At 49.4% G+C, this 16,703-nt stretch overlaps 1 protein-coding gene across 1 annotated transcript in view; it reads right to left on the bottom strand.

Moving 5' to 3' along the window:
* Positions 1–8,851: 8,851 nt before the first annotated feature.
* The window catches only part of RGMA (repulsive guidance molecule BMP co-receptor a), a 36,636-nt gene continuing 28,784 nt past the window's right edge, over positions 8,852–16,703 (bottom strand). The window contains 5 exon segments of the mRNA XM_048481998.1: positions 8,852–10,098; positions 12,047–12,100; positions 12,102–12,325; positions 12,328–12,385; positions 12,387–12,553. Coding sequence (XP_048337955.1) covers positions 9,442–10,098; positions 12,047–12,100; positions 12,102–12,325; positions 12,328–12,385; positions 12,387–12,553 — 1,160 coding nt within the window. The 3' untranslated portion in view covers positions 8,852–9,441.

Below are 16,703 nucleotides of genomic sequence, written 5' to 3'. Positions count from 1 at the left end.
ACGAAAGGCTTTTTCCACACCTGCAAGCGCTGGAGCCAGGCAGACGCAAGACTGAAATTTCACAGTTGGGATTCGTTCCCCAAAGAGACAGGTTTTATAATGGAAACACTGATTCAGCCGTTGCCGACTTGGCCTGGGTGAACAGGCAGGCTTAGTGGAGAGGCCCCAGGCAGGCTGGAGCACAAGAGAGGGACAGAAAAGGGGGAGAGAGTTGCACAGAGCAGCCATGTTGGTCTGCAGCGGAACAGTTCAGTTTGAGTCCAGTAGCACCAGTATGGTGTGGTGGTGAAGAGGGGTAGACTCTAAAGGGACAATCCGGGTTTGTTTCCCCTGCTCCTCCACATGCAGCCTGCTGGGTGACCTTGGGCTAGTCCCAGTTCTCTCCGAACTCTCTCAACCCCACCTGCCTCAAAAGGCCTGTGTTGCGGGGAGAGAAAGGGAAGGAATGTATAAGCTGCGTTGAGACTCCTTATGGTTGGGGAAAGCAAGGTATAAGTCCAAACTCCTCCTCTTCCTCCTGTTTGCTTCTTCAAGACCAACCAGAATTTTGGGTAGGCTGACCAGACGTCCCGCTTTTGGCGGGACAGTCCCGCCTTCACACAATTTGTCCCTCAGGTTAGTTCCATTGTCCCGATTTTTAAGAGGCTGCCACACTGCCTTCTGGGGCGCAAGGCAGTGCGGCAGCCTCCCGCGCGCGTGCCCGTTTACCCCCTCCAAGCTCACAAAGGTGACCATCTGGTCACCTTAATTTTGGGGTAAGAGTCTCTTTGTCACACACAAGTAGCAATGGCCATCTCGAGAGTCTTTCTATCCCAGCCAGAAAGTAGAAGGTAGGGATTCCAGCCTCCAGGTGAGATCTTGGGATCCCCAGGAATTACAGATCTTCAGACTATAGAGATCAATTCTTCTAGAGCAGGGGTGTCCAACTCTGGCACTTTGGGTGCTCGTGGACTACAATTCCCAGCAGGGGCTAATGGGAATTATAGTCCATGAACATCTGGAGCGCCAGAGCTGGACACCCCTGCTCTAGAGAAAACGGATGCTTTGGAGGGTGGACTTTATGGTGTTGCACCTCGCTTTAGTCACTGACCTCTCCAGGCTTCATCTCCACACCTGCAGGAGTCTACCAACCAGGATCTGACAACTCTACCCCTGCTGCTGTTGGCCAAGGGAAACCTGGCGATCCTAGTGGGAGGGGGTGTTGTAAACAATGCAGAGGTACAATGCAGATTGCAACCAGCTTGCTCACAGCAAGGGAGAAATGCTTAGGGCAGGGGTGGGCAATTATTTTTTCCATGGGGCCGCATGAGAAACAGAAAATATTGTGGAGGGCTGGGCCAAAAGGCTGAACTCAATTCTGCATAATAGGGGCTAATAAGTGACAGACAGGTGCACAGATCAACTTGGAATCAGTGGCAACAGTTCTGCATACAACGCTATTTATATCCCCCCTTTCTCTCCTGCAGGAGACTCAAAGGGGCTTACAATCTCCTTGCCCTTCCCCCCTCACAACAAACACCCTGTGAGGTGGGTGGGGCTGAGAGAGCGCCGAAAAGCTGTGACTAGCCCAAGGTCACCCAGCTGGCATGTGTGGGAGTGCACAGGCTAATCTGAATTCCCCAGATAAGCCTCCACAGCTCAAGTGGCAGAGCTGGGAATCAAACCCGGTTCCTCCAGATTTCAGGATAATAATGCAGCTTTTAACCCTCCTGGCGCCACTGCTGCTCCTTTTTTTTAAATCCCTTTTGACCTACTTAAGTCCCTTTTTGACTCTAACTTTTTTTCTATCGACTCGGTGCTTTTCAAAGTCTTCGCTGTCGCGCTTCTCGCTTCCCAGCAAGGCGGGGAGGGGGGGCGAGGCACTTTTGAGATAGTGCGCTTTATTTCCTCCGCGAGAAGCCGGGCAGCTGCTGCAACCGCTTCGCGGGCTTTCAAAGGAGGGAAACACCCCAGAAGCCACTGCACGAGGGGAGTGGCCTTTCTCAGAGGCCCTTTCCGGCGCAGTGGCAAGGTGAGGGGGGAAGGGGGAGGGTTAGCGGAAGAATGAGCAGCGCAGTTCTAAACAGGTCCTCTTAGGCCAGGGCCAGGTCTGTCAATACGGGTCAGTCAGGGTCATCCGGCGGGCTGGATGCGACCCGCGGGCCGTATAATGCCCAGGTCTGGCTTAGGGGCAGAGTATGGAAAGGTCGACTTAAAACTCGAAAACATAAGAAGAGCCCTGCTAGACTGGGGCTTGGGCTCAGATAGAGGAGAAGAGGAGCAGATTGGATTTGTGACCTGCCCATCTCTCTTGTAAGAAGTCTCAAGGTGGCTTACAAACTCCTTTCCCCTTCTTCTCCCCACAACAGAAACCTTGCAAGGTAGGTGGCACTGAGAGAGTTCTGAGAGAACTGCGACTGGCCCAAGCACGCTTCATGTGGAGGAGCGGGAAAAACCAATCTAGTTCACCAGAGAAGAGTCTGACACTCATATGGAGGAGTGGGGAATCAAACCCGGTTCTCCAGATTAAAGTCCATTTGCTTTTAACCACCGCACCACGCTGACATAGTCCAACTCTCTACCTCCTGTACGCTCACAATGGCAGTCCACGTTTCCCTGGTAGCCCCCAAGCAAAATCAAGGCTTCAATGTGATTGCCCCGTCCCCAGTAAACTGACATTGGTGGCCAACTCCTCTCCAGAATACTGAAATCAGTTCCCGTGGAGAAAGCCATGCCCTCCTAGAGCTGCCAACATCTCTGAGCCCACAGTGGCATAGTGGTTAAGAGCAGGAGCACTCTAATCTGGAGGAACCGGGTTTGATTCCCCGCTCTGCCGCTTGAGCTGCGGAGGCTTATCTGGGGAATTCAAATTAGCCTGTGCACTCCCACACATGCCAGCTGGGTGATCTTCGGCCAATCACAGTTTTTCGGAGCTCTCTCAGCCCCACCTACCTCACAGGGTGTTTGTTGTGAGAGGGAAGGGAAAGGAGATTGTAAGCCCCTTTAAGTCTCCTTACAGGAGAAAAAGGGGGAATATAAATCCAACTCTTCTTCTTCTTCTTCTTCTTCTTCTTCTTCTTCTTCTTCTTCTTCTTCTTCTTCTTCTTCTTCTTCTTCTTCTTCTTCTTCTTCTTCTTCTTCTTCTTCTTCTTCTTCTTCTTCTTCTTCTTCTTCTTCACCACCACCACCACCACCACCATCATGGAGGTAGGGAAGTCAGCTGCAACTTGATGGCACTTCCCATCATCAAGAAACAACACAAATAGAACAAGGGATTTTCCAAGTGCCCACAGAGTTTGCGTAAGCATGCGTTCTGCAATGCTCTGTATAACCCGGAATTCTGCCTGGAGCACCGCAGGTAAAAGAGGCTGAAATCCAGGCTTCCCAGAGGGTGGCCCTTGGGTCACAGAAGTGCTGAAGTTAAACTACCAGCTTCCTTGGTGTTGGCAGAAAGCCCCGTTTGATCCGTGACCATTCTTGCAATGACATAGATTTAAAAAAATAACACAAATCCACTCTCTCCCACACTTCTCTGTTTACTTCTCTTATTTCTTTTAAACCCGGCCTTTTTCCCCAGTGGAAACCAAAATCCGCTTACACTGTTTCCCTCCCCCTTAGTTTTATCCTCACATCAGCCTTGTGAGGTAGGTTAGACTGACCATCATGGGGGTCACGGGGTCACTTAGAGTGGGGGGGAGGATTGCCCCGCCAGGTATCCCCAAACCAGTCCGACACTTTAACCACTACATTCTGGTGAGTCTCCAAAGAAATTGAGGATGTATAGATGTGTGCATTGGGAGGGTTTCATACACACAAACACCAGTTCACAATACATCAGAGCCAGAGCGAGGGGGAACTGCGCCTGGGGCACACGGGCACCCTGCACTCCTGCCATGCCCCCACCCTCCCCGAAACACCCCCACCACGCCCCCACACCGGCATGCACCCGGTGCATTGTGCACCCCCAGTCCCCTTTGTGCTACGCCACTGCAATACATGTCAAAGACTCCACACCCAGAAAAGCAGTCACGCCCATAGTTGGGAAGAGGGGAAAAAAAGTTTTTACTAGAATTTTCATCAATAAATAATTTACAGTATATACATTAACATCCCACAACAGTTCTACGGACACACAAAAGGTAAAAAGGAAGTCGGGTCGGTGGAGACGATATACACCTTGCCCTTTATTTGTTCAATCCGTTGGGTCTTCGTTGGCTCTGCTTGACCAGTAAGCTGGAACGTTACAAAATAAAGTGCTTTCTCGATTCTTTAATCACCAAAGCAGGAATGTCCAAACACCTAAAAAATAGTCACAGGAAGGAGTCGATCTGTTGAGAAAATCCTGCCATACACACAAACACACACACACAATTTTGTTTTTAAAAACAAATTCCCATGGCAGAATGGCTCCTTTTTTTCAAGTTACAAGGGGATTTCGATAATGCTGCTAGCGCTGTTTGTATCAACACAGCCAAAGAGGGAGTTTCAATTGGCCTGTCTTTTTTGTGAACTTCTCTAGAAATGCAGCACAAACACGGAGACCGTTATAGTCTCCTGACCATGATTTCAGGATCACGATTTCATGTCGCAACATGGCCAACATTTCTGCATTTGGGCATTCAATTTGGTTCAAAGCCCAGAAAATCTTTTTTTTTTTTAAAGTTCTCCATTCCAATCTCTTCACTGATGGAAATAGGAATATCTCCCTCACCCAACAGAAATTCTGCGTTTAAAAAATTGGAAGGATGAGATTAGACGAAAGATTTCCCCTTTTGCTGGACTGCGCACATCCATAAACATGATTTGCAGAGGGTCAGGGGTTTCTTTAATATCTCTTGATTTATTGCAGTTCTGCAGGAGATGTGGAAAGCTATGCTCCAGTCAACGAAGAGTACATTTGCGACTGGTTTTGTGCCTAACAATGGCCCTTTCCGCACAAGACATCTAAAATATTTGCAGAACGTTTTCCACCCCCGCCCCCTTACCACCATGTTTGTTTGCATTCATCCCCTCCAAATGTTTCACAGCTGCTGCGAGGGGTTCTTTCTCTTTTGGGGGGTGTTATTTGTAGAAACAATGCTTCATAGACCGACATCTACCAGTGCTCCTGTCGGGCTAACGGGCGGAATCCAGAAGTGTAAGTCAGGCAAGAAATCTTGTCCCATTGACAATACCCTTTGCATGCGCGCTAGCAAGAATTTTTTCGTACGGAGAACGGGCCAAGGGTGGGGAACAGTAGATTCTAGTAATCCCGGGTTCACTTGTGCATAAATTTACCCGTGCGTACGAGAAAACACCAGTGAGAGAGAGGGGTGAGAGAACAACCAAAAACGATAGGAAACAAACAGATGTGCAAAAGATCAGCTCACAGATGGGAAAAAGTGGTGCCGAGGGGGAAGTCGAGCGAGGGCACAAAGGTGTGGAAAGCAGCAGCAGGAGAAATGGAACGTTTTAAAAATCTTTCCCAAAAGAACCGCCAATTTGGTGGTTTTCGAAAGCCGCGGGATAAGGGAAATATTGCGGGGCAGGCCCAAGTTAGGGCCGGAAGCCACGCCCGAACTGGGATAGTTCACCTCCTTATCCCAGATATTATGTCCGTCGGGAAAACGCCCTTGCTTCTAGCGAGGATTGAGAGGGCAGATTGACAAACAGAATTGCCTTTGCTGGAACGTTTACTGTGTATGTGCCAAATTTTACGGTGGCCAAATAACAGGCTGACCAGACGTCCCACTTTGGGCGGGACAGTCCCACCTTCAAACAATTTGTCCCGCATCCCGCGGGTTATTTCAATTGTCCCAATTTTTGGGAGGCTGCCGCACTGCTTTCTGGGGCGCAAGGCAGTGCGGCAGCCTCCCAAAAATCGGGACAATTGAAAGCGTAACCTGCGTGGGATCGCGTGAATAAAATTGTCCATCGGGGAGCTGCCCGGAGCTGAAGGCTACTTCTGTCCATTGGCTGGCGCTTTGCTTATTCGTAGAAGACGCCGCCGAGGAGCACGGGCTCGCCTTCTGGGCTTCGCTGTTTCTCCTGTGACAGGGCGGGAAACGGTAAGCCCCAGGTAAGGCAGCAAGGCGCGCCCTGTATTACGCTGGCCGCTTACCCCCCTGTCCCGGTTCACAAAGGTAACCATCTGGTCACCTTACCAAATGATCTCACCAAGATCCCCTCTCCCCAAAGAAACTGGCTGGTGATTTTCTAGGGACTGGGAACTCTGGTCTCTTCACTGGCAAAGTTGGCAACCTTCCACCTCCCCTTCTGACCCAAGCCAACCCAAGTTTGCAAACTTGCTTGAGCAATCCCTGGTTTATGCTCTGTCTCGAAAGAAATGCCAACCCCCGGCAAAGCGGGGAGAAACGGGGCGCTGTCAAATCTGCCAGGGGACAAAGTAGTACACACATTATCATTTTTAAACATTTGAAAGAAAACTAGCACCTCTCCATCTGTACAGTCACGCAAGATGAGAAGATTTCCCCTCTATACAACAGACATAACAATTTACACCCCAAGGCGATGAAATGGTGTTTGAATGCCGCAGCAGAGGTGTTGGAGGAAGAAAATATCGCTAGAGAATAAAGGCTGGCCTGTGGGAGCGTTGGACTCAGTGCCTGGGTATTATGGGTTGGTGGCTCATTGATTCAAGGGGCTGTGTCTCAGCCCGGCTTTCAGTCAACCATGGCCCTTTCCCCACTTACCCTTGTCGGAGGGTTGCTGCGCACAATTCTCAGCGCACGCAATTCCTGGCGCGTGCCCCGGCTTCCCCACGACCCCGCGTTCTGCACGGGGTCATCAAAAGGCGCCATTTGAAAAGGCACCAGGAATTACGCACGCTGAGGGGGCGCGAGAGAGGCAGTGTCGGGGCGGCTGCGTTCTCGCCGCCCCTGAAGTGGGGAGTGCAGCTGGACCCCACGCTACTTTAGGAGAGTAGCGCGGGGCTTAAGGTAAGTGGGGAAAGGGCCCATGACTCAGGCCTTCACTGGGACAGATATGGAGAGGTGGCACACAGAGGTGAAGGAAGACCAGTTGGAGAGCAGCACTTCAGGATAATCTTGTGTGACAAATTTTGCATGTGCGAATGGAGTCCATCAGACTATCCTGCATCCCTGCCTGGCTCGGGGTTTTATCCCGGTGTCCAAAAGATGGGACGACTTCAGAAGATCTACATGCTTTTCACGCAGCCGCTGGCAGTTCAGTCCATGTCCAGACGTTCAAACTGATTGTTCAGGCAGGGAATCCCATAATTTAATTAATTGTGAAGTAAAGCAGCTCCCCAAAATGGGGAAGCAAGAGGTATGGGATTTGAAGCCCATGACACGTTTTTATTTAGAGCCCCCCAAAAGAGAGTTCTCCACCTCTGTATGCTGGGCAAGATCCAAGTAAGTTGCATACATTACTGGATTACTGGCCTAGTGTATCCTGAGAGCACTGGAGTGAATGTGAGAGGTGGGGGTTGGAAGCAGAGTGTGGAAAACTAGATAGTAAGAGAGGGCAAGCTTTGGGGCCAACGCCAAGATCTCTTGTCCTGGAAAGAGGCTCCCTTGGGCCTAAAAAAAGTCTTTCTCCAGTGATGTTATGCCTACGGTTGCCAGGCAACCAATGGGAGGGCTGGGGGTGGGGGTATGACGTTGCTAACTTTACTGCATCACTTCCAGCTGGAATTGACAACAGGTGGCTCTAGGAGTTTCTGGAGACTTTATGGTTTTACTATAGAGTTTCTGGGGGGAAGGGGTAGGGTGGGGTCTTGTCATCTAGTCATAGCCCACACAGCTGGAGGGGGAGGGGGAGAGAGGGGACCCATCGTTTGGTTGAGACCCTCTGACCCACCTTGGGGGGAACAGGGAGGGAGGGGGAGGTATCCATTGTCACTTCTGGGTTGTACCTTGGCTCATTCTGCACATGCAGAATAATGCACTTTCAAATGGCTTTCAGTGCTCTTTGAAGCTGTGCGGAATGGCAAAATCCACTTGCAAACAGTTGTGAGAGTGGTATGAAAACGCATTATTTTGCGTGTGCGGAAGGGCCCCCTGTTATGATATACTGCCAGCAATGATTTGTTTTCCTTTATTTTTATTCTGCCACCGCTTAAAGCAGCAGCGGGCGACAAAAAAATATCAGCCCCCCCCCCCCCCCCCCGGTGACATGCTTCCCTTACCGAAAGAGCAAACGCTCTGCTTGAGGAGAAAGAAATGGATTCCTGCCAACCAGACCTCCTGCCTCGCCAGTCTTTCCAGGACTGGAGCGGGGAGGGCAGGTAAGGACAGAAGACAGCAGATCCTAACACACTTGCTACATCCAGCGTTGCCCAAACAGCTGCCTGCAGCTGCGCAAGGAAGAAACACACCGGAGATGTGCCAGCAGCCATTACAAACGTGTACTGACATGTTCCACATGCATGAGAAGGACAAAATGCGAGGCGTTCCACCAGGTGCAGAGGGTGCGCCCTGGAGAGGCCCATCCAACAACAACAAAATTCTAACCACCCATGGGGGCTTTCCGCACTGACAGAGTTGTACTGGTTTCTATCTAGGTTCACCTCAGTGTATCCGCACTGCAACTGAGCTCAACGTTGTTTTGTCTCAGTTCCCCACCCGCCTCAGAACTGCGACATCCCTGTCGCAGTTTGGAACTGCACCTTTCTGGTGGAACAAGGTCGATACCGCTTCAAAGCCTCGAAGTGCGGACGCATCGAAACGACACCTCATCCGTTCAACCAATCCGGAGCCGCTTTTGTGGCATGTGCAGAACGGGAGAGTTGTGGCGGGCATGTAACTGTAAACTGTAAAAACTGTAAAAAAAAGAACGCTCCCGTTTCCCGTGGTAACACAAGCTCCAATCATGATCGAGGAGCGAAACAGGCACCAACATGATCCTGCCCACTTAGCTCGGTTCCAGGGGGCCAAGTAAGTTGCTGTGCGGACAGCCTGGAATCGCCCCCCACTGAAGGGAACCGAGTCGACCTTAGCTCCCTTCTGTAGTGCGGAAAGCCCCATGGAGTGAGGCGTTAAACAGCCCAGGCTGAGAAGACCCTCAGAAGGTCCTTCTGCTCATCTTTTGACACCACCTTGTGCAGTTGCGAGACCGTTGCTCCTCTCAGACAGCGTCCGCCACTTTCCCCTCTCAGACCTAGACCCAGCTTATACAAATGCCAAATTCACAATCACCACAACCATTGGAAACATCAAAAAAAGGGGGAGTGCATGGAGGGGAAAGGGTCTTCCATCCGTCTTAGCATGGGAGAAAACCAAAAGATGGACTCAGCGGCGAAGGCGAGTCAGTCTTGTGACAACCCTTCACAGTGGAAGAAAAACTTGGTCCAGCAAGGCTGTTCCAGACTCGCTCAGAGAGGCGACGAAACCTCTCACTCCTGGATGGCTCAGTTTGTGCCGGGACAATTATTTCATTGGGGGTCACGTCTGCCCCCTGCAACTTCGGCCAACGGGAACGCTTCAGGAACATGTCCAAGAACTAACTCAACCACACCAGCACGGCTAGGAGGATGAAAAGAGGGGTGGGCTGGTGGAAGGAAGCCATATTCCTGGACTGTCCATACAAGTGCAATTTGTCTTTGTTGGAATGGAGCATCTTGACGTCCTCAAAGGCGTAGTAGGCCGCGAGGGTGAAGTTGACATCCCCCGTGGTCAAGAGGTCGAAGACGCAGGACTTGAAGTACACGTCCTCGACCGGCAGCTTCTCTCGGCATTTGGCCGTGGCCGTGTTGTGGGTGAAGGCCTGCCCTTTTGGGCGAGGGTGGCTTTCGCTGGCCTGTGTGGTGGACTGGAAGGCTTCAAAGTCTATCTGCTGGTTGAGGGGACAGCCCCGCAGGCAGAGGTACAGCCCTTGATTGTCTCTGTCCTCCACAGCGTTGACCACCTCCTCGGGCATGCGCGCCGCAAAGGTGAGGTAGCGGCCCACCTGTCTCACTACGATGGTGGTCCCGATGTACTTGGCCTGAATCTCGATGTGCTGGCCCGGCACCTTCTCGGCGATCTTCAGACTGTTGGCCCCGTGCTTGTCGCCGCCGTTTTGGGAGCCATCAATGAAAGCTGCCGGGAGCACGTCCATCTCAGCCTGGTAGACCTTTTGGTCCACACACTCCTGGAAGCTCTTGAAGATGATCGTGAGCTGCACAGACAACGGAGGGAAAAAAGGCAGTATGAGAGTGCTAGTATAGCTATGAATGAACGAGTCACGTGCGCCCTTTATTAGATTTTACGACCGATGATGATTAGACCGGTACGTATTGTGATGCGACGATAGTTACAATTCCATTTCATTAGAACATTCAGCACCCTATCGAAAACATGTTTTCAGATTTGCTATTATAGGCAAATACAACGTGAAAGAGTGATAATAATGACGAAGTTCATTCCTCCGCTTGATTACATCCCCGTTTTATTCCTCTGTTCCTTCCCTATACGGAAGGAACAGAAGAAAATAACGGAGACTGTATCCTTATGACAAAGAACGGAATGTAATAATAATCCACGATTTTGTACCTGTAATGTACCTGTAATGTAAATGTGAAAACATGTTTTTTAGAATTGTAGTTTTTGGATGTTTGTATAATTAATTAGGTTGTATGATACACAGAAGCCACTGAGCAGCATACGTGCATCACGTTTTTCTTTCGGTCCAATTGTTACAATGATAGTATAGCCCCAAAGAGAGCTCTCAAATGCAGGTGTAGGTCAGACAATAGCCGGTCTACACTCCTGCCAGGGTTCCTATTTGTATGCAACTGAATAAAGTAACTGATAACCTGATACTGGATAACCGTTAAAGAACATGATTGAGTTTATTGCTATGTATTTTGTTTTGAGTCATTGTAATGTTATGTATCATTGGTTGTATTATTATTTGATGTTGTTCACCGCCCTGAGCCCTCCGGGGAGGGTGGTATACAAATTAAATTTAACATAAAATAACATTTGTCCGATTATGTCAGGAGACTCCAGGTAACTGTGTCCTCTGTCGGCCAATGTTCGCCTGATCGATGGATAAAAACTGAGGCTAGCTCAACCTGGAAAATCACCCTACTCCTATGGCTGGCATGCTGATTTACAAGACGGTAGCTAATCTTAGGTTCCTACCAGATAGCGTCTCAGAGCTCAAGTGGCAGAGTGGGGGAATCAAACCTGGTTCTCCAGAGCAGAAAGTGCTTTATCTTGGAAGGAAGGAAGGAAGGAGGGAGGAAGGGAGGAAGGAGGGAGGAAGGAAGGAAGGAAGGAAGGAAGGAAGGAAGGAAGGAAGGAAGGAAGGGAAGGGAAGGAAGGAAGGAAGCGAAGAAGCGAAGGAAGGAAGCGAAGCATAATGAGGGAAGCGGGAGGGGAGGAGGGAGGGAGGGGGAGGCGGAAGGAATCTATTTATTGCGACTCCTTTGCAAACATTCAAGGCAAACAGATGAACAGGGTGGTTTCTCCATGGCCAACCTTCTGCATAGCCCTGGACTTCTTTGGCGCGCCTCCCATCCGCGTACCAAACAGGGCCATTACTAAATTCTGCTTAGCTCCCAAGATCTTACAAGCTCAGGCTGGCCTTAGCTGTTCAGTCTATCAGAACTAGAAGACCCTCCTTCAGCTGCTTCCCTCTCAGGTTCTGGCTGCTCCTATGTTTTACTGCACCTTTCCTCTCCAAACAGAATGCTTTTTTTTCCTGCGCATCCGCGTGAATGTAGGCTGAAGTCACTGGAATGTTAGATGAGGATCTCGGAGACCCAGATCTGGTTCTCCCCCCTGACGTAGAAGAAGAAGAGTTTGGATTTATATCCTCCCTTTCTCTCCCGGAGACTCGACTTTACAAGGGTCTTTCCTCCCCACAACAAACACCCTGTGAAGGTGGGTGGGGTTGAGAGAGTTCAAGAGCTGTGACTTCAGCCCAAGGTCACCCAGTTGGTGCCATGTTGGAGTGCACAAGCTAATCTGGTTCCCTCAGAGAAGCCTTCCACAGCTCAAGTGGCAGAGCAGGCAATCGAAACCACTTCTCCGGATTAGAGTGTACCTGCTCTTAACCACTACGCCACTGCTGCTCATGTGAACAGCTTGGCCAGGAGAGACGCCATGCCTGTTTTTACCTTGCTGGTAGCTGTTGCTGTGGAGCTAGGCCAGACGGGGGTGTTGCGGACCTGCAATATCTTCGTACAGCGTCGTGATCGAGGGCCACGCCTCTTGACTTTGCACGCCTGGTGCGTCCAAAAGTCCGAGGTGAGGTCCGGCGAGCCCGCAGTGAGGTGTAATTGGCAATCGATGCAGGAGTGTTTCAGGGAAGCTCTTCGTGAATGGTGCAGATCTCGGGCTAACCGGTTTTTCCTGATCTGTCTCCGGCGGAGGCGGTTGAGCAGTAAAATCTTGGCGGAGCAGTTGTGCTGGATCATGAGATCATAGATCCCGTTGACGGCAGAGTGGTAAGTTGTGGTCGCCTCCTGCAGCAGGTTCCCCAGTGGCTGTCCGATGGGTGCAGCGCGCATTTCTAAGCAGGGCCGTGCAGAATTCAGGGGGCTCCTCGGCACCCAGGTGGTGAGACCCTGATGTGGCAGCAGAAAACTCAGAGTTGCACTTCATGATTTTGCATGGAGATGTCCCTAGTGGGAGAAAAGAGAAACACACACACATGAAATCCCTCGGTCCGAGTAGAGATGGTTTGTTGTTATTATTGCCGGGCATTTATTCCTCGCACAGCCAAGCTAGTTCTTTAGGTGGCTGTCGGCCTTTCATTACATATCGAGCCTCACCAGTGGTGGGATCCAAAAATTTTAGTAACAGGTTCCCATGGTGGGGATTCAACAGTGGCGTAAAAGTAATGTAGGCTTAAGCGGCGTACACAACAGGCGTACCGCATTCTGGGACGGGCATTAATAATTTCTGTTACTGTAAAAAAACTCTTACTGTAAAAAAACAAAGTTCCTAATTCCAGCCGCTGGTATCTTCTGGTCCATAATTTCAAACCTAATTCTATAAAGTCCTATCGTCCACCATGCCAACAGAAACAACTACTCTAATGGACTGCCTGTCAAACACTTAATACTTTCTCAAATACTTTAATTTTGTTTCTAGAAATCAAAAGAAGGACACTTTCCTTAAACAAGGAACTTTATCATATTTCTAAAACATTGTTTTTAAAACAGCCCTAACCGAGAATTCATCCCATTTTCTACCACCTTCGCTGACCAGCCACATAGGTGTTCAACAAATAGGACTTTTATGATTTCTGACCTTAATGGAATTTCTCAACGGAAAAGCAGACCCAAATTCAGGTAACTCTCGCACAATAACAAATAATTAGTAAACCCAAACGCCTTGGAACCGGTGAGGAACCTTGTTGATCTCCACTCTCTGAGTTTTCACCCAGAGGCCTGGTGGAAGTTGTCATTAGAGAAAATCACAAGTCCTAATATTCAGGAACTGGATATTTCGATGGATGGAGCTCAGCCTCTGGAAAGTGCTACCACTGTGGCAATAATAAAGAGGGGCAAGATCACGAGAGCATGGCATAGAATTGCCCCTGATGGCCAACTCCATCAAGTAAACTAAGAGGCAGCTTTATGTAAATAATGCTGGACATTCCCGCAAGACTGCACCAGATTTGATAAATACTCAGATCTAAATACAATCAATTTTACATTTTTCTTCCATAATCTGGCCGTCCGATTCGATAACAGTTGGTTTCAGGACTTGTTAATTCCAGATGTTATGGATTATTAACTCCATTAGCCCCCTGCCAGCATGGCTAATTGGCCATGCTGGCAGGGGCTGATGGGAATTGTAGTCCATAACATCTGGAGTGCCAAAGGTTCGCCACCACTGGACTAGGCTATCTCTATTGTTAAACAACTCGGACCCCGGTCTTTGTGAAGAGATCGCCAATTTCATTGCGGAGATAGTTGAGAGTTCTCAGTAGAATGTACTTGTTGTGCTCCCCGTGGGGCCTTTTTATTTACTATGAATATATCAATACTGCTGGCCACATTATTTAATGACTACTGGTATTCTGTGTCTACTAATTGAGCTTAGGAACTGAAGATTTATGTTTCAGCTCACTGTGTATTTTTTCCTAACTAGCAGTATTATTTATCCCATGCTAGATTTGGGTTTTTTTAAAAAATACTTTATTATATCATGCTAGATTTGGAAATCTATAACACTTTACAATCAGCCGACTTCTCAATATGTCGGGAAACAGTTCTTTTAGAAACCAACCTAAGACCCCTGATAACCAAACCCAAGCAAATGCAGAGGACTTCTAAAAGATGTTGCAGTCTCACTATCAGGTGTCACTTTTTATATGAACTGTAAAAAAGTAAGCACTTGTGGATTGTAGCTTTTGGCGATCACGTTTGGGCTTTATATTGATAAGAGCTGGAATTACAAACATAACTCATGGGAACAACTTGTATGTGTATATATTTGATGCGTTCTAGTTTTTTAAATTGATAAATGTTTTACTGTAATTTACAATGTCAGTAAAGGCTTTACTATTACTACTACTACTACTACTACTACTACTACTACTACTACTACTACTACTAGTAGTAGTAGTAGTAGTAGTAGTAGTAGTAGTAGTATCAGCAGCAGCAGCAGCAGCAGCAGCAGTGGCGTAGGAGGTTAAGAGCTCGTGTATCTAATCTGGAGGAACCGGGTTTGATTCCCAGCTCTGCCGCCTGAGCTGTGGAGGCTTATCTGGGGAATTCAGATTAGCCTGTGCACTCCCACACATGCCAGCTGGGTGACCTTGGGCTAGTCACAGCTTCTCAGAGCTCTCTCAGCCCCATCTACCTCACAGGGTGTTTGTTGTGAGGGGGGAAGGGCAAGGAGATTGTAAGCCCCTTTGAGTCTCCTGCAGGAGAGAAAGGGGGGATATAAATCCAAACTCTTCTTCTTCTACTACTACTACTACTACCACCACCACTACTACTACTATTTTGCAGCTGGATAACATCAAGCACGGGCAAGTGAAGACTGTGGTCAGCAGAGAAGACACCCAGAGGGTCAGCAAAATTTTGAAATCTAAATTATAAGGCGGGAATACCATCAAGGCCATCAACACCTGGGCCATACACCTGTCACCAGGTACACTGCGGGAATAATTGACTGGACACAGATGCGTTGGATAGAAAAACTCAGAAACGTATGACAATGCACCATGCCTTACACCCACACAGTGACACTGATAGATTATACCTTCCCCAGAGATCTGGTGGCAGGGGCTTACTGCAAGCACAGCAAACAGTGGAAGAGGAGAAACATGCGCTGGCCATATTATTACTATTATTTTGTTTTACTCCTTTGTACCTTGCCTTTCTCCCCAAGGGGAGGACTCATTATTGTCCTCTCCTCCATTTTATCTTCACCACAACCCTGTGAGGAAGGTTACGCTGAAAGTACGTGACTGGCCCAAGGTCCCCCAGCAAGCTTCCTGAGCAGAATGGGGGTTTGAGCCTGACTCTTCCAGCTACTAGTCTGACACTCTTAAGAACTACATCACATTGTTCTGCCACTGACTTCCTCTGCATCCCAACATGTTTAAAGGCAGAAAAATCCAAATCCGAATATTACCGAATATTACCGAATATTTTGGTTTTTGATCAAGCCTCATCTCTAACCCTGCACTGCCTTGCTTGTCTCCTCTACCTTTTCCTGGACAGTTTTCTCTGAGGAAGCTCTCCTGGGATGCTCGCCCAAGGTCACCCGGCAAGCTTCCATGGCAGAGTGGAGACTCGAACCCAGATCTCTCAGCTCCTAGCCTGACCCTCTAGCCAGGGCTGAACACTGCTTCTCAAAAAAGCCCATCTCGAAGCAACTGCGTGGTGGGATTGCTTTTAAAAAGAAGAAGAAGAGTTTGGATTTATATCCCCTTTCTCTCCTGTAGGAGTTTACAATCTCCTTGCCCTTCCCCCCTCACAACAAACACCCTGTGAGGTGGGTGGGGCTGAGAGAGCTCTGAAAAGCTGTGACTAGCCCAAGGTCACCCAGCTGGCGTGTGTGGGAGTGTACAGACTAATCTGAATTCCCCAGATCAGCCTCCACAACTTAAGCGGCAGAGCGGGGAATCAAACCCGGTTCCTCCAGATCAGAGTGTACCTGCTCTTAGCAACCCGACCACACTGGGCCCCTCTGTAGAAGAGACTTTAGATCCCAGCAGCGAAATGTTTGCATATTAACAGTGATGGCGAACCTTTTCGAGACCGAGTGCCCAAACTGCAACCCAAAACCCACTTATTTATTGCAAAGTGACAACCCGGCAATTTAACCTGAATGTTGAGGTTTTAGTTTAGAAAAAAAACGGTTGGCTCTCTCTTCTGCCGCCCCACCCGCTCGAGCAGGGGCCAGCCTGCTGTAGGATCCAGCAAGTCCCACGCGCACCGCTCTGTGCCTCTCTAGCCTCTCTGCCCCCTCTGCATCCCCCCCCCTCGGCAGCAGCCACCTGGAGCACAGGCACCAGGCCCGCCAGCCGAGTCCTCCCTGCTCACCGCGGTGCGCACACATCGTGCTCAGCGGCCCAGGCCAACCTAGATGGGTGTGTGTGTGTGTGTGGGAGGGGGGTGATTTTCCACCCCTACATGATGAACTCTATGTGTGCGTGCCCACAGAGAGGGCTCCGAGTGCCACCTTTGGCACCCGTGCCATAGGTTCACCATCACTGGCATATAACATTTGGAAGGGGAAGGAGGAACAAACAATCTACTCTAGCTGGCCTGTAGGGGGATCTCCGGTCAACAAAAAATCAGTTCACCG

Source organism: Sphaerodactylus townsendi, linkage group LG17 (assembly GCF_021028975.2).
Source record: "Sphaerodactylus townsendi isolate TG3544 linkage group LG17, MPM_Stown_v2.3, whole genome shotgun sequence".
In the NCBI taxonomy this organism is placed as follows: domain Eukaryota; kingdom Metazoa; phylum Chordata; class Lepidosauria; order Squamata; family Sphaerodactylidae; genus Sphaerodactylus; species Sphaerodactylus townsendi.
This window is presented reverse-complemented; position numbering and strand designations above follow the sequence as displayed.